The 14431-nt window shown below is 34.3% G+C and overlaps 1 protein-coding gene across 1 annotated transcript in view; it reads right to left on the reverse strand.

Moving 5' to 3' along the window:
* Positions 1-2553: 2553 nt before the first annotated feature.
* The window catches only part of LOC135208280 (RAB11-binding protein RELCH-like), a 231746-nt gene continuing 219868 nt past the window's right edge, over positions 2554-14431 (reverse strand). The window contains 4 exon segments of the mRNA XM_064240384.1: positions 2554-2676; positions 4467-4583; positions 4586-4629; positions 4878-5019. Coding sequence (XP_064096454.1) covers positions 2569-2676; positions 4467-4583; positions 4586-4629; positions 4878-5019 — 411 coding nt within the window. The 3' untranslated portion in view covers positions 2554-2568.

Here is a 14431-nt window from a genome sequence, read left to right on the forward strand (position 1 = left end):
ATAGGCACCATCCTTAAGCAGAAGGAAGCCATCAAAAGCAGCTACACCTTCCAGGCGTGACTATTTTGTCCAACAAGAGGAGCCATGTGCATAATGAAATGGAAAGGCTGCTTCTTGTCTGGATCCGAGGGACAAAGAAATCGATGGCGATAGCTGATACGATAAACCGAGACGGCAATCTGCCAGAAGGCCAGCGCTATTTTTCGGCGATTTGATTGCACAAAGCCGAAGATGCCGGCAGAGAGGGGACATCAACGGCAACCCCAGAGTTCAAGGCTTCTCATGGGTGGTTCGAAAAATTCCGTAAATGGACTGGCTTCCATTCGATGGTGAAGAAATTGAAATTACGTAAAGCATAAAAAAGTAAAAAGAAACATAAAAATAAAAAAAAGACAAAATTAATTTTATTTTAAGTTTTTTGTAAAGTTAAGTGTTACAGTTTTGTTAATGTGTTTAGTAAAGTTTAGTTTGTTTTTCTGACATTTTTTTATGTTTCGTAAAGTTAAGTGTACGTATCTGCCGTTTGTCCTCCTCCTCTGCCGCCACTTTCGGAGATAGCCTCACTCAAAAGGTAAGCTTCCACATTTTACGTTACAGTAATAATATTTCTTTGTACACTAATATACACCTTTGTATTTAACAGTTTTGCATTTTTATTACGTATTAAGTTACGTATTGAATGGTCCCAATTGTTGTAGTATTTCATTGTTTTATAGGTCAATTTACCTTTATTATGAAATTTACTGGGGTGTTTTTTGGAGGGCTTGGAACGGATAGCCATTTTACATGTAAAATGTGGTCCTCCAAGACACGAAAACCTCATGATACGAAAGGTGCCCACGGAATGGATTAATTTCGTATCTCGAGGTACTACTGTACCTCAAAGACTAAATGAACATAACATGGTGGTCCAGTTAAACTATGATATGATGGTTGGGCATGTAATCATTGTGGAGAAAATCAGCTTACAGAAACAAGCAGCTGACCAATTAACAGCAATGACCTTGTGACATCGGCCACTACAAGTCCTGCTCATCCTCAAAAATAAATAAAATAAAAAAGAAAGAAAGAAAGAAAGAAAAAAACCCATAACCTCATTTTTAATAGTTTCCAGACAATCATGTTAGTAATCATGCCACTGTTTGTGGAAACAGAATAACTATTATGATTAGCTGTTTTCTGCCTTTCAGGTAAACTTTACTATTATATTTTCCAAAACACGGGCAACTAAGATGAGAGATAAGAACAGGATGTGACTGAGATGAGGATGTTGAGATGGCAATGTTTTTTTTTTAGAGGCACTTTCAAAATAGCACCAGCTTCAACCAAGGTGAGGGAAAGTAGACTGATATGGTATTGACATATAAAGAAAACCACCCAAAAAGGAAGATGGAGATGGGACTACAAGGTAGGAGAAGGTTTGGTAGACCAAAATTGTGATGGATTGACTGTGTGAAGAGAGATATGGTGGAGTTGGGATTGAGCGAGGAGGATGCACTGGACCAAGGGAGATGGAAGAGTGTGTTGAAGAACCATTACAGCAACCCCAAGTAGTGACAAGCTTGTAGAGAAAGAAGAAGGTAAACTTTATAATGAAACATTCTATTGGTAAAAAAAAAGAACTTAAAAGTCACATTGAATATAGAGTAAAGAACATTTGAAGAGACAAAGTATAAAATTTGTGACATCAAAATTACTATTATGATGAACAATACTATTGGTTGCATACTCGTTGCCTCAAGACAGTTGCTAGAGTTGATGATTTCTCTGGTGTAGCCTAGATGATCTCAAAACTCGGTTGATGTCATGGGGAGCAGAATTTTCATTGGTTCTTTGCTCTATGATGTCCATTCCTGGTGTTGCTGCCAGTGCTTCCTTCATCGGGGGAGTTATCTTTGAGAATATTGGCAGCAACACCAGGAATGACGTCACAGAGCGAAGAGTTAATGAAAATTCCCCGTAAAATCAACTGAGTTTTGAGAAGATCATCAAGGCTACACCAGATAAACCATCAACTCCAACAACAGTCTTGGGAGTCACGTGAGTTAGCAGGTCCAATAGCAGACAGTCCTTGAGGCCCCAGGCAACCAAAAATCAGTATCCCTTGCACCCCGTTGGTACTACTGGTATAAAACACTGTAGGACACCCAACAGCACCAGTCCAATTCCAACCTTCCTTTTGAAGATGACCAGAAGAACCTGAGTCAAAACGTTGCGAGCAAATAAAAAGAAAAGAGCAAGAAATAGCGAGAGAGAGAGAGAGAGAGAGAGAGAGAGAGAGAGAGAGAGAGGAGAGAGAGATGAGAGAGAGAGAGAGAGAGAGAGAGAGAGAAGATTGATGTACTACACCCAAGTATTATTCATGCAGAATAATAATTGCCCCTGAATACACCATTTTTTGACATGTCCTGCGTTGGCACATTGCTTACCAGCCTAAGCAACACTGAAAAGTTAACATTACATAGACTTGAGAGTGTCCTGTATAAGATTAATGCAGCTGAATCAACCATAATTTTGCACAATAATAATAATAATGTGTGTACAATAACATACATTACAAATGAAAGCTTACCTCTCAAAACCCTGAGAAGACTGAGTTCGCAGGCTGTATTCTTTTATCAAATCTGTGATAGTCTCCATATGCTCAAAAGATGCAGAGCCCATTGTCTTTTGAAGCTGTAAGAAATAAATGCACATACAGTATTTCATTTTCAAGATCAACATAAGAATTTGTGGATTTTTCTCAGGGAGTGGAAATATGAAAACTTATAGAAAATGCATTTTTTATGTCTATACACAAATACTATAAGAACCTATAATACAAAACAATGAAATTTATCCTTTACTCATATTTTGAAAATTATTCAATTGATGCAATGAGAAAGACAGCTATTTTGAATAAATATTCAGTGCTTAATATGAATTTTTTGGAACAAATAATTGATTTACTCTTAAAAAAAAAGTCAAAGAAGCTATTTTTTACAGTTTGGTTCAAAAGTATTTTACCTTTTCGAGAGTTTTCATTACACAAACAAGTACTACTCTGAGTTGGTAAAAACTGCCAACATCTAATTTTACTACAGTGTTTAAACAAAGAGCAGTCAGTATAGCACAAAATTTTTTTTCACTATCGACCATAGCATTATTAGAAAAATGAGATTTCTTTCCAAAGGTGCAAAGCTTACCTTATCAATACGGCATAACTGTAAACACTCAATATCCTTACAAACATCATTCACTCCACTTTAAAATGAAACTTGATGCAAAAGGCAATTATCTACCTTTTCCCCACAAATGTATAAGAAAATGTACTACATAAATACTCTCTCAAAACCAAATGCAACCCCTACTATATCTCTCTCTCACACAGTTCGGTAGGTCAGTAACTTACATGTGTTTAACCACAGCCTGCTATGATTTTATCACCATTAATGTACTTTTATACAGCAACTTCCTTATCAGTTGTTACAATATTGTACTAAAATACAGCAACTTCCTTAATCAGTTGTTACTATTGTACTAAAATAACACAAGATACAAAATGTGTTGCTGCAAACTAACTGACCTAGGTTGGTTAGGTGCTTACAACTTGCAGTATCTGTTTGCATAAGTCAAATAGGCTTACAGCTGTATTTCAGATAAAGGTAATGGCACTGAAACAGACATTTTACTTACAGAATCCATTTATACTGTATTATTATTATGTCAAATCATCATCACCAAATAATCTGCCTTTCGCATTTATGTAGGCTAGGCAAATGTTTATGTTCTCAGAACCAGCTGATTGAACCTACTACTGAAAGAATTGGGAGAATCATTTCTTAGTTGCTGAAAAAAAATTATTACTAGAATTACTATTTTCATTTTGTACGTAAGTGTAAAAACAAGGGTACATATACAATGGTAAACTAAATAAATTAAATAAAATAAAAATTGCAAAACAACTGTGTCCGATTTCCTTTACATTAAAACTCGAGTTGTTTCTGTCAGTTTGTTTGTTACGTTAAACTCGTTGTTTTTTTATGTCAGCTCTTTGATAAGTGGTTGTCAATTATAAGAGATGTTTATGATTCGTTACATAACCCATTAGTTATATATATATATATATATATATATATATATATATATATATATATATATATATATATATGTGTGTGTGTGTGTGTGTATTTATATACTATAGAATAGTGATTCTGGCACAAAGCCAAGCACTGGGGACCCATAGGGTCATTCAGCGCTATATATAACTATAATATATATATATATATATATATATATATATATATATATATCCTATATATATATATATATATATATATATATATATAAATATTAAAGAGAGAGAGAGAGAGAGAGAGAGAGATGATGAGAGAGAGAGATGAGAGAGAGAGAGAGAGATAGAGAGAGAGAGAGAATTTTAACATTCTGCAAGACATTCTTCATTACGCTAACATTACTCTATTTACCTGATTGAGAGGAGGCACGACAAAGTGAGCTATAACATGATCAGGCAACTGACAGCAAGTGAGAGCAGAGTAGGCCTCCAAGAGACACAAGCCAAGCACTAACCATTCCTCTTCACCTAGTGCCTGCCATCAATAGCTAGACGACACATTCGGGGTAAAAGAACTGGAAAAGACAAAAAATCAATTGTCATAGTATAGTTGTCCACTTGACTTGAGGTGTCCCTTCATGCTTGAGAATTTAGATACTACAATACTCTTGGGCAGAATGCTACAGAATTTCTGATACTTAAACAAGAGTTTCTTTTTTTTCTAGCTTTTATGCCAATTATTTCTTATATTCATTACATAAATATACTGACTGTTAAAACTAGGGAAAAACAAGAATAAAACTTCCATTAATAATTAACTTACACTGGTGAATAAGACGAGGGTGAGATGTGTGAGCCAATGCTGTGCAAGTACGAGCAATTGCTAACTGGAAGTCCAGGTTATCAGCTACATAAGGATCATCACATAATGTTTCCAACTCTGTAGCCAAACTTTTGTCCAGCACCTATAATTGTGAAAGCACATTCAAAATAACTCTGTCATGATATAAAAGTTAAAAGGAAGGATAAATTATTAACCCCTCTTACGCTGAAGCCCTAAAAACCAAAATGTCTCCCGTATGCCGAGGCGGGTTTGGAGTGAGCGCGGAAGCGGAAAAAATAATTTTTTTTAAAAATCACAGCGCGCTTAGTTTTCAAGATTAAGAGTTAATTTTTGGCTCCTTTTTTTGTCATTGCCTGAAGTTTAGTATGCAACTATCAAAAATTGTGAAAAAAAAAATCATTATCATATATAAATAATGCGATATATGGCAGCGAAAAAAAAAAATTCATACATAATTCTATTCAAATCGAGCTGTGCGAAAAACAGTTTAAAGCTAAACGTTAGTTACTTTTTATTGTTGTATTGTACACTAAATTGCGATCATTTTGATATATAACACATGTAAAACGATCAAAGCAACACAGAAAAAATATCACAAAATGATGCATGAATTCGTAACGCGCGGACATAATAAAAATGTTTTTTTCAAAAATTCACTATAAATATGATATTGTTATGATACAATACAGTTTGTTCATACTTACCTGGTAGATATATATATAGCTGTATTTTCTGAAGTCCGACAGAATTTCAAAAACTTCCGGCACACACAGAGGTCGGCCAAGTGGTTAGTACCCATTCCCGCCGCTGGGAGGGCGGGTATCAGGAACCATTCCCATTTTTCTATTCATAATTTTTATTTCCACTGTCCCCTGAGGGGAGGTGGGTGGGTACTTGATTATATATACTGCCAGGTAAGTATGAACAAACTTTATTGTATCATAACAATATCATTTTGTTCATGAAACTTACCTGTCAGATATATATATAGCTGAATCCCACGTTGGAGGTGGGAAGGGACAGAAATAGAAGGATTTGGGAAAACAAATGCATGCAGATGATTTACATCTTGGTTCCACCTGTTAGCATAGCTGACTTCGTGATTACTGTCACCAAAGTCTGCTTCTGCTTTACTAGAGTTGCCAGCGAGGTAGAGACCTATAAAGCTGGTGCACTCCAGATGATCTGTCAACGGTGCGTGACCACAATGTGACTAGACCATATTGACCATACCATGAGGGCTAAGAAGTAAAATAAATATAGATATATATATATATATATATATACCCACCTGACCAACCTAGCCAAAGTTAAGGTGTTTTAACTAAGGCTTAATGAGTTAAGAAGTCGCCATTGGCGGCAACTCAATAACTAAAAATAAGAGCTCTTCCTAACCATTTTCTACAGGATAGATGAGTGGTACTTCTTGCCCCCAAGATTGTGTCTGCAGACACGTATGGCCCTAGCGAGCAGCAGATCTCATATGCCGTCTTCACATCCCGCAGGAAGTGTGAAGCGAACACAGAGTTGCTTTGCTAAAACGTGGTACTCAGTATGTTACTGAGTGCCACTGCTCTGTTGAAATGCTTCGAGGCCGCGACTCACCTCGTGAGCATTCAGATCAAAAGATATCAAATCTTGTGCAAACACAATGAAGGAGCCTTTTTGAAAGAACTCCTCAACACTAAAGCCAGGGTGTTCTTTGATATGGGCAAGTCTGGTCTTTTTCGGAACACTGCAGATTGTCCCGAAGGACTTCGACTTCTTTAGTTTTATGTAGCTAAAACTTGAGAGACCCGACAATTAGGATACTTAGCGGCAATGAAGTTTCCAAAATCCGAAGTTTCCAAAATCCTAAAGACGGAGGTACTGAAAACAGGTGTTTCCAGCACCGGCGACAGAAAAATTATGAATAGAATGGAATGGTTATTATTATTATTATAAAAGTTAGTTTTACCAGACCACTGAGCTGATTTTCAGCTCTCCTAGGCTGGCCCGAAGGATTAGATAAAACAATGGCCAGGTCTAGCCCTTAGGCCAGAACTGGGACCAAATTGGTCATTCAGGATAAATAAAAAAAATTGCACAAAGGCAAACGCTTTCATACTAGAACACACACAATAAATACATTTACTCATGTTCTCTTACATACATACTAAAACGGTATATTAAAATTCGGAATTAAGTTTTAAATTTTTGAATTTTTTTTTTAAATTCACTAAAAAAAACTTATATTTTATCAATTAAATTACAGTTCCTCAGAAAAGTCAAATTGGAACTACTGAAAATGTAAAAGATTCTGTCAAAAAAAATTTCTTTTATTGTTTTATTTCCAAAAGTTGACAGTCTCTGCTGGTCATACTTTGGACACTCGCACAAGACATGTCCGACTGTTACCAACTCCTTGCACTCTGAACACTCTGGAGCAGGGTCGCGCGGGTTGCTCTCAAGTGCCCGTGTGTCAGACGAGTGTGGCCTATACGGGGAGGCGTGTCAGGATTACTTGAGCATGTCTCTCTCTTTGATATCTGAACTCCATTTGTTAACATCCTGTTTTATTTGTTTTAAATTTATTATTTTCAGGCTCTTCAGCCCATACGTTTTGCCATTTATTTACAATTATTGTTTTTTATATATCTTATATAATCACTGGTGGGGGATGTTTACAAAATTTCATTTGCTTTTCTCATTTGGACTGCTTCTTTAGCTGCTTTATCAGCCTCTTCATTTCCTATTCATCCCCACATGAGCAGGGATCCAACATATTTCAATATTTTTGCCATTTTTATATAATTTTGTGGAGTTCAAATTGAATTTGCTGTACAATATTATTTTTTGGATTGTAATTCTGAAGAGCTTCTATGGCACTTCTCGAGTCACTAAAAATCACAAAATTATTAATTGAAGTTTGCTTTATAATTTTGATAGCTACTTTAATTGCACACAACTCTGCTGTGAAGACTGAGGCATGATTGGGTAAAGAAAATTGATATGTTTTGTTCTGCGATATAGCTGCATATTCTACGCCATGTTGCAATTTGGCACCCAGTCGGTATATATTGCATAATGTGAACTTTTTTGTCTTATATGTTCTAGGTTTTTTGTTTATGGTGTTCTGGGGTACATACGGAACTTTTTGATAAATATTTCAAGTGAGTGCAAGTCTTTACTTTAATCATAGTCCAATGGGGTGGTAACTTTACTATTGGAGGTACTTGTATATTTATATTTAAGACTCTAACAGTCTATTAGCTCTAATTGGGAAAGGTGGTGAATGATTGTTTATAAAGACATCCCTTAACTCAAATAGACTTTTAGTTGGTGAATCACTTGCTTTGATTCTTAATGCACTTTTCAAGGTATGAATTCTCTATGGAGGGATAGTGGCAGTTCGCCACATTTCCAACTTGTACAGAGGAGACTGGTGAGGATCTAAAAGCTCCTGTGCATATTCTTAGGCCTTCGTTGTGAATTGGGTCTAATATTTTCAGTGCTGCTTTCTGAAGCTGACCCGTATATTTCACTTCCATAATCAATAATTGATAGCACTGTGCTTTATAAAGTAATAGTAAGAGTATGTCTATCAGCTCCCCAATTTGTGTGAGAGTGTTTTTTAATTAGGTTTAATGCTCTTTTGCATTTCGATTTTATGTAAGTTATATGGCTTTCCAGTTGAGGTGTGCATCAAATATTCAAACCTCTAAAAGAAATTTTGCAGTTTGGCTAATTTTTGTTATTATTGGTTTGGTTTTTCATTTTTTAATTCTGCTTCTTCACCTTTTTTTCCAAATTTTACTTTTATAAAAAATGACTGCTTGGGTTTTTTCTATGGAAAAATCTAAATCCTAACTGATGAGGCCCCCCACTCATCTATTTTTATTAGAGTTTTATTAATCATTCTTTCTGCATGTTTTATGCGTGATGCTGTGTAATATATTGCAAAATCTCCATATACAAATTACTCTTAATTCCAAACCGGTAGCATGTTACTGATGTTGTTAATTGCCAATGTGAACAAAGTACCACTAAGGACGCTACCTTGTGGTACTCCATTTTCAAGTGGAAATATTTTGGAAAAAACATTATCTATTCTCACCTGAAAAGTGCGGTCAGTCATAAAGTTTTTAATAAATTTAGGAAGATGGCCGCGGATGTTATTATTATGTAAAGATTTTAATATTGCATACCTCCATGTAGTGTCGTATGCCTTTTGAATGCAAAAAAGAAGACAGCTAATTTGTAATTTGTTTTCTTTCAAATCCTCTACGTATATGGTCTTCCAAACTACACAGAGAATCTAATGTAGGACCTAGTAAGTTGTGAACCAAAAACTGTGTAGGACTTAAAATTTTGATTTTCACGAATGTGCCAGTAAGTCGTGCATTTACCATTTTCTCCAATAACTTGCATATACAACTTGTTAATGTGATAGGTCTATAATTATTCACATTACTAGCATCTTTCCTGGGTTTGGGTATAGGAATTATTATTGCATTTCGCCATTTGTCTGGAAACAAGTTCTGGAGCCATAACTGATTGTAAAATTTTAATAAGTATGATTTTGCCAAAGGTGCTAGGTGGCAAATCATCTCAAAGCAAACATCATCTCCTCCAGGGCAGATTTATTACTGTTCAAGAGAGCATATTCTAACTCTTCCATATTGAACTTTTATTATAATATATATCTTCTTCCTTTGTCTCAAAATTAAGTATAATAGACTCAGCTTTGTTTTTTACTTTTTAAAATGTTTTGTCTAGATTTTCGTCACTACTTATTTTGGCAAAACTTGCCCCAAAGTATTTTACTTATTTCGAAGGGATCTAAATTTTATTTTTCCATATCTAATATAGCTTTGTGCTGGGTGGTCTAATGTTTGTTCCATTTATTTTTCTGATTTTTTCCCATACTTTTTGAATGGATGTTTCGCTTGTTATTTCTGACACATAGGACCTCCAAGATTATTATTTTACCTTTTATTACTTCTTTTCTAAATTTGGCTGATATTTTATTATAATAAAGGTTTTGAATACATCTATTTCTAATAGTAAAATGTCATTTTTAATATATTTTTTCTTCTGTGAATGGTTTTGATTTATTAACTTTATTGAATCTTCTGTTTAGAGTATCTACCTTCTTGCTAGAGAGTGTTTTTTCTCGTACTAATTCAGTTAGATCATCTGACCACCAGGGGACTTTTAAGTTTTTTATTATGGGGTTTTGAATGAGGAATAGCTTTGTCTGCTGCCTTTTTAATGAAGGAAACAATGAAATTGTTCGTCTCATTGTGATTTTCTCAAATAATCATAGGGCGGTATTTTATCGGTATGAAAGTAAAAAAATGTCCCAATCTGCTTTTTGCATGTTGTAATGTGGAGAATATGGTTTTGGTTCATTATTTAATAAGGATATTATTATGGGAAAATGGTCACTTGAGTAGGAGTCATCACATATATTCCAATCTAGTCTGTCAACTATATTTGTTGAACAAGGGTGACATCTACTGTGGAAAAATGTTCCATGGGTTCTGGAATAATATGTATTTACTTCGCTGTCATTCAGACAACAAAGATTATTAGCGTTCATTAAGTTTTCTATTTTTGCTCCATCTTTATCTGGAGTAATGTTGTTATAGTCCCATATTGAGTTATGCGCATTGGAAAATCTTCCTACAATTAAATTATTGGGATTCTTAAACTCTTTTATTATTTTTCTGTAATTTCTGTTTAAATCAATACTTTTTATTAGGCTGATTGTATAAGTTAATTATATCAAACACATTATTTTCTATCACTGTTATTGCTGAAATTTGCAATTCAGTGTAATCTATATCTAATTTGTCGTATATAATTTTATTATGGACATATATTGCTGTTCCTAAATTATTTTCATTTTCCTGTGATGTTTGTGCTAATAGATATTTACCTATTTTTGGAACACGTTTTCCTATGTGTTGTTATACATATAATCATTGGTTCATGTTCGCTAATAAGTCGTTGGACTTCCCCTAAGTGCATTCTCGTTATAATCCATTTATATTCCATTGAATTATATAACGATTGAATGGTGTAATATAAGTGGTCAAATTACCCTAGATTATTGAGCTGATATTTTCTTTAAAATTTTTTTTTTTTTTATAACGCAATTTGTATTTTTGTAGGTCTTGATTCATTTTTTGTTGTAGTTTGAATCTTACTTTTGCTAACTGTTACTTTTTTACTATCTTGATTTGATTTTTCCATTTTGATTTTCTTTAGAATATTATCTACAACACTGATGTGTTTTTTCTTTGTAATATTCTAAGTGTTTCAATACACATACAACCTTCTTCATGAGATTTGATGTTTGTTTTTTTTCCTTACTCCTATTCCTCATGAAATTTCTTATGGTGTTGGTTAGGCTGTCTTTAGTTATAGTCTTATTTTTGTGGCACATTGCTATAAAGCATTATTGCAGCCGCATGTATCTTCATGTTTCTCAGTTTGTTGTTTTTCCTTGTTTTGTTTTTTTCCTGTGGCGCCTATAATTGGTGATGGTTGAATTTCTTCTTTCCGTTTTCACTGTAGTGAACCTGTATTTTGGTTTTTCCATTTCATCTGAATTTTGTGATTTCAGTTCCTAGAGGTACTAATTGTTACTATGGGAGAACAGTGGAATATTAGTGTTTTGTTTCTGACTTTTAGCTTCGGCGAGATTGGTGGGTTATTTATCTTTTTACAGACTTGTTTGGTGGAATTAGTGGGGTCTTATCCAGTTGCCTCTTTCGAGTAGTATTATCTGTTTTTCACATTCTTGTGATTTTAATTCTTCTTTGTTTTCCTCTATGTCATTATCTATTTCAATTTCCGATAAAGAGTAAATCGATTTCCACAGTCGTGATATTATGTAGGTGTTTTGAAGAGTTCTTTTCATCTTGTATTTTTTGTGGTGGTATTTCTTTATTTCTATTATTATCATTTGTCTCAGTTCTGGTATTGCTTGACTTTGAGGTGTCTGCATACCTAAATTTCTTAGCTGGGTCATTTAATCCTCTCACTTTCAGTTCTAACTTTGCTTCTCTTATCGTCATTCCAGTTCGTTCTTGTAGTAATTTAAGTTCTGGTATTGTAGATATAGAACGCACACAATTTAGATCAGGCATGATGTTCTAATCCACAATTTACGCATTTGGGTTGGCCACAGTCCCATCGTGTTTTTATGGTCCTGCGAGCCGCAAAAGGCACATCTATAAATATTCCTGCCCTTAATTGCTGTATGGACCATATTTGCAACAGTTCTTGCATCGCATAGTTTTAGGAACATAAGGTCTTAGTTCCCTATTTAATCCTAGCATTTTAATTTTTAAGGGTAAGGTTTGGCCACTGAACTTTATCTTGGCTATTTTGTAGTTTGACTTTTGTCTTTCCTGCTTGGGGGGGTGGACCCTTCATATCACTTCGCAGTCTTCCTTAACCATTATTTTACCTTTTCTTTAATGAATCTAAAAGTATTAATCTATCTAATGTTTCATCCTCAAGATTTGGTACAAATGGGAATGGTTCCTGATACCCGCCTCCCAGCGGTGCGGGAAATGGGTACTACCAACCTGGCCGACCACTGCGTGCCTGCCGGAAGTTTTTGAAATTCTGTCGGACTTGAGAAAATACAGCTACTATATATATATCTGACAGGTAAGTTTCATGAACAAACTAAATATTGTTCTAGAGACTTCCAATTTCTTTCAAAATGAAGACAAATGATTGAATATTACGATACTGTAAGAAAGTTTTAGCTTAGAATTGCAGTTTTCGACCATTTCGGACGAGTTAAAAATTGACGATGTTGAAATTTTTATATATATATTTTTTTATATGCAAATATTGCAAAAGTGAGAAAAGCTACAACCTTCAAATGTTTTTGTTTGTATTCTTCATAAATTTGCGCACATTTTCATATATGAAACTCTATAAAACACCTAATATGAAAAGGAGCAAATATTAGGAGAATGCGACGTACGCATTTCGGAGATTTGCGGCCGCGAATCGGCGCGCGGAGGGAAAGTAAGTTTTTTTTTTAATTCACCATAAATCTAAATATTGTGCTAGGACACTTCGAATTTGTTTCAAAATGAAGATAAATGATGTATATTACTAGATTGTAACATTGTAAGAGTTTTAGCTTACAATTGCCCTTTTTCGACTATTTCGGTAGAGTCGAATTTGACCGAACGTGGTTTTTTTTTTCATTTATCATGATTTATATGCAAATATTTCAAAAAAGAGAAAAGCTACAACCTTCAATCAATTTTTTTGTATTCTACATGAAATTGCACACATTTTCATATATAAAACTTTATGTAACGGCTAATTTCAGATGGTGCAAACATTTCGACAATCGCAAGAAAAAATTTCTGATTTTTTTCGGAAGAGTTACCGCGCGGACGTAAGGAAAATGTTTTTTTTTTTTTTTTTTAAATTCACCATAAATCGAAATATTGTGCTAGAGGCTTCCAATTCGTTGTAAAATAAAGTTAAAATGATTGAATATTACTAGAATATAAGAGTTTTAGCTTACAATTGCATTTTTCGACCATTCGGTAGAGTCAAAGTGACCGAAGGTTGAAATTTTTGCACATACTTTATTTATATGAAAATATTTCAAAACTGATAAAAGCTACAACCATGGGTTGTTTTTAGTTGTATTGTGCATGAAATTGCGCACATTTCCATATATAAAACTTTATGTAACGGCAAATTTAGAATGGTGCAAACATTAGGACAATCGCACAAAAAAATTTATCTGAAGAGTTACCACGCGGACGTAAGGAAAAAGTTTTTTCATAAATTCACCATAAATCGAAATATTTGTGCTAGACGTGTCAAATTTGTTGCAAAATGAAGGCAAATGATTGAATATTACTAGAATATAAGAGTTTTAGCTTACAATTGCGTTTTTCGACCATTTCGGTAGAGTCAAAGTTGACCAAAGGTTGAAATTTTGGCACTTATCGTTATTTATATGAAAATATTTCAAAATTGCTAAAGGCTACAATCATGAGTATTTTTTTGTTGTATTCTACATGAAATTGCACACATTTTCATATATAATACTTCATGTAACGGATAATTTAAAACGGTGCAAAAATCATGTCAAAGTGACCAAAATAATTTTTGAGATGTGTCACTGATACATTTTAGTGCGATAAGAAAGAAATTCGTGCTTGCGCCACTGCGTAACGATTGTAAACAAAACAACGCCTTGATCTGTGAACTCCCAGCATCCCCCAAGGCGAGTGATTCAAAAGTTTTTGGCTGGTAGGCCTATAAGTATTTTTCCGCGAATTAAAAAAAAAACTTTTTTGAGTCGACGTATAATACGTCCAATCGGCATACGGGAGACATTTTGACTCGACGTTTAATACGTCCAATCTGCGTAAGAGGGTTAATGAAATTTTCCAAAGGTAAAGACTATAACAGTATACCGATTCAAGTAAAAGTTTCAAAGCCAATTATTAGCACTTCCACCAAAATATACATTATTATATGCTGAATGTAGT

This window comes from Macrobrachium nipponense, chromosome 35, assembly GCF_015104395.2.
Source record: "Macrobrachium nipponense isolate FS-2020 chromosome 35, ASM1510439v2, whole genome shotgun sequence".
NCBI classification, from domain to species: domain Eukaryota; kingdom Metazoa; phylum Arthropoda; class Malacostraca; order Decapoda; family Palaemonidae; genus Macrobrachium; species Macrobrachium nipponense.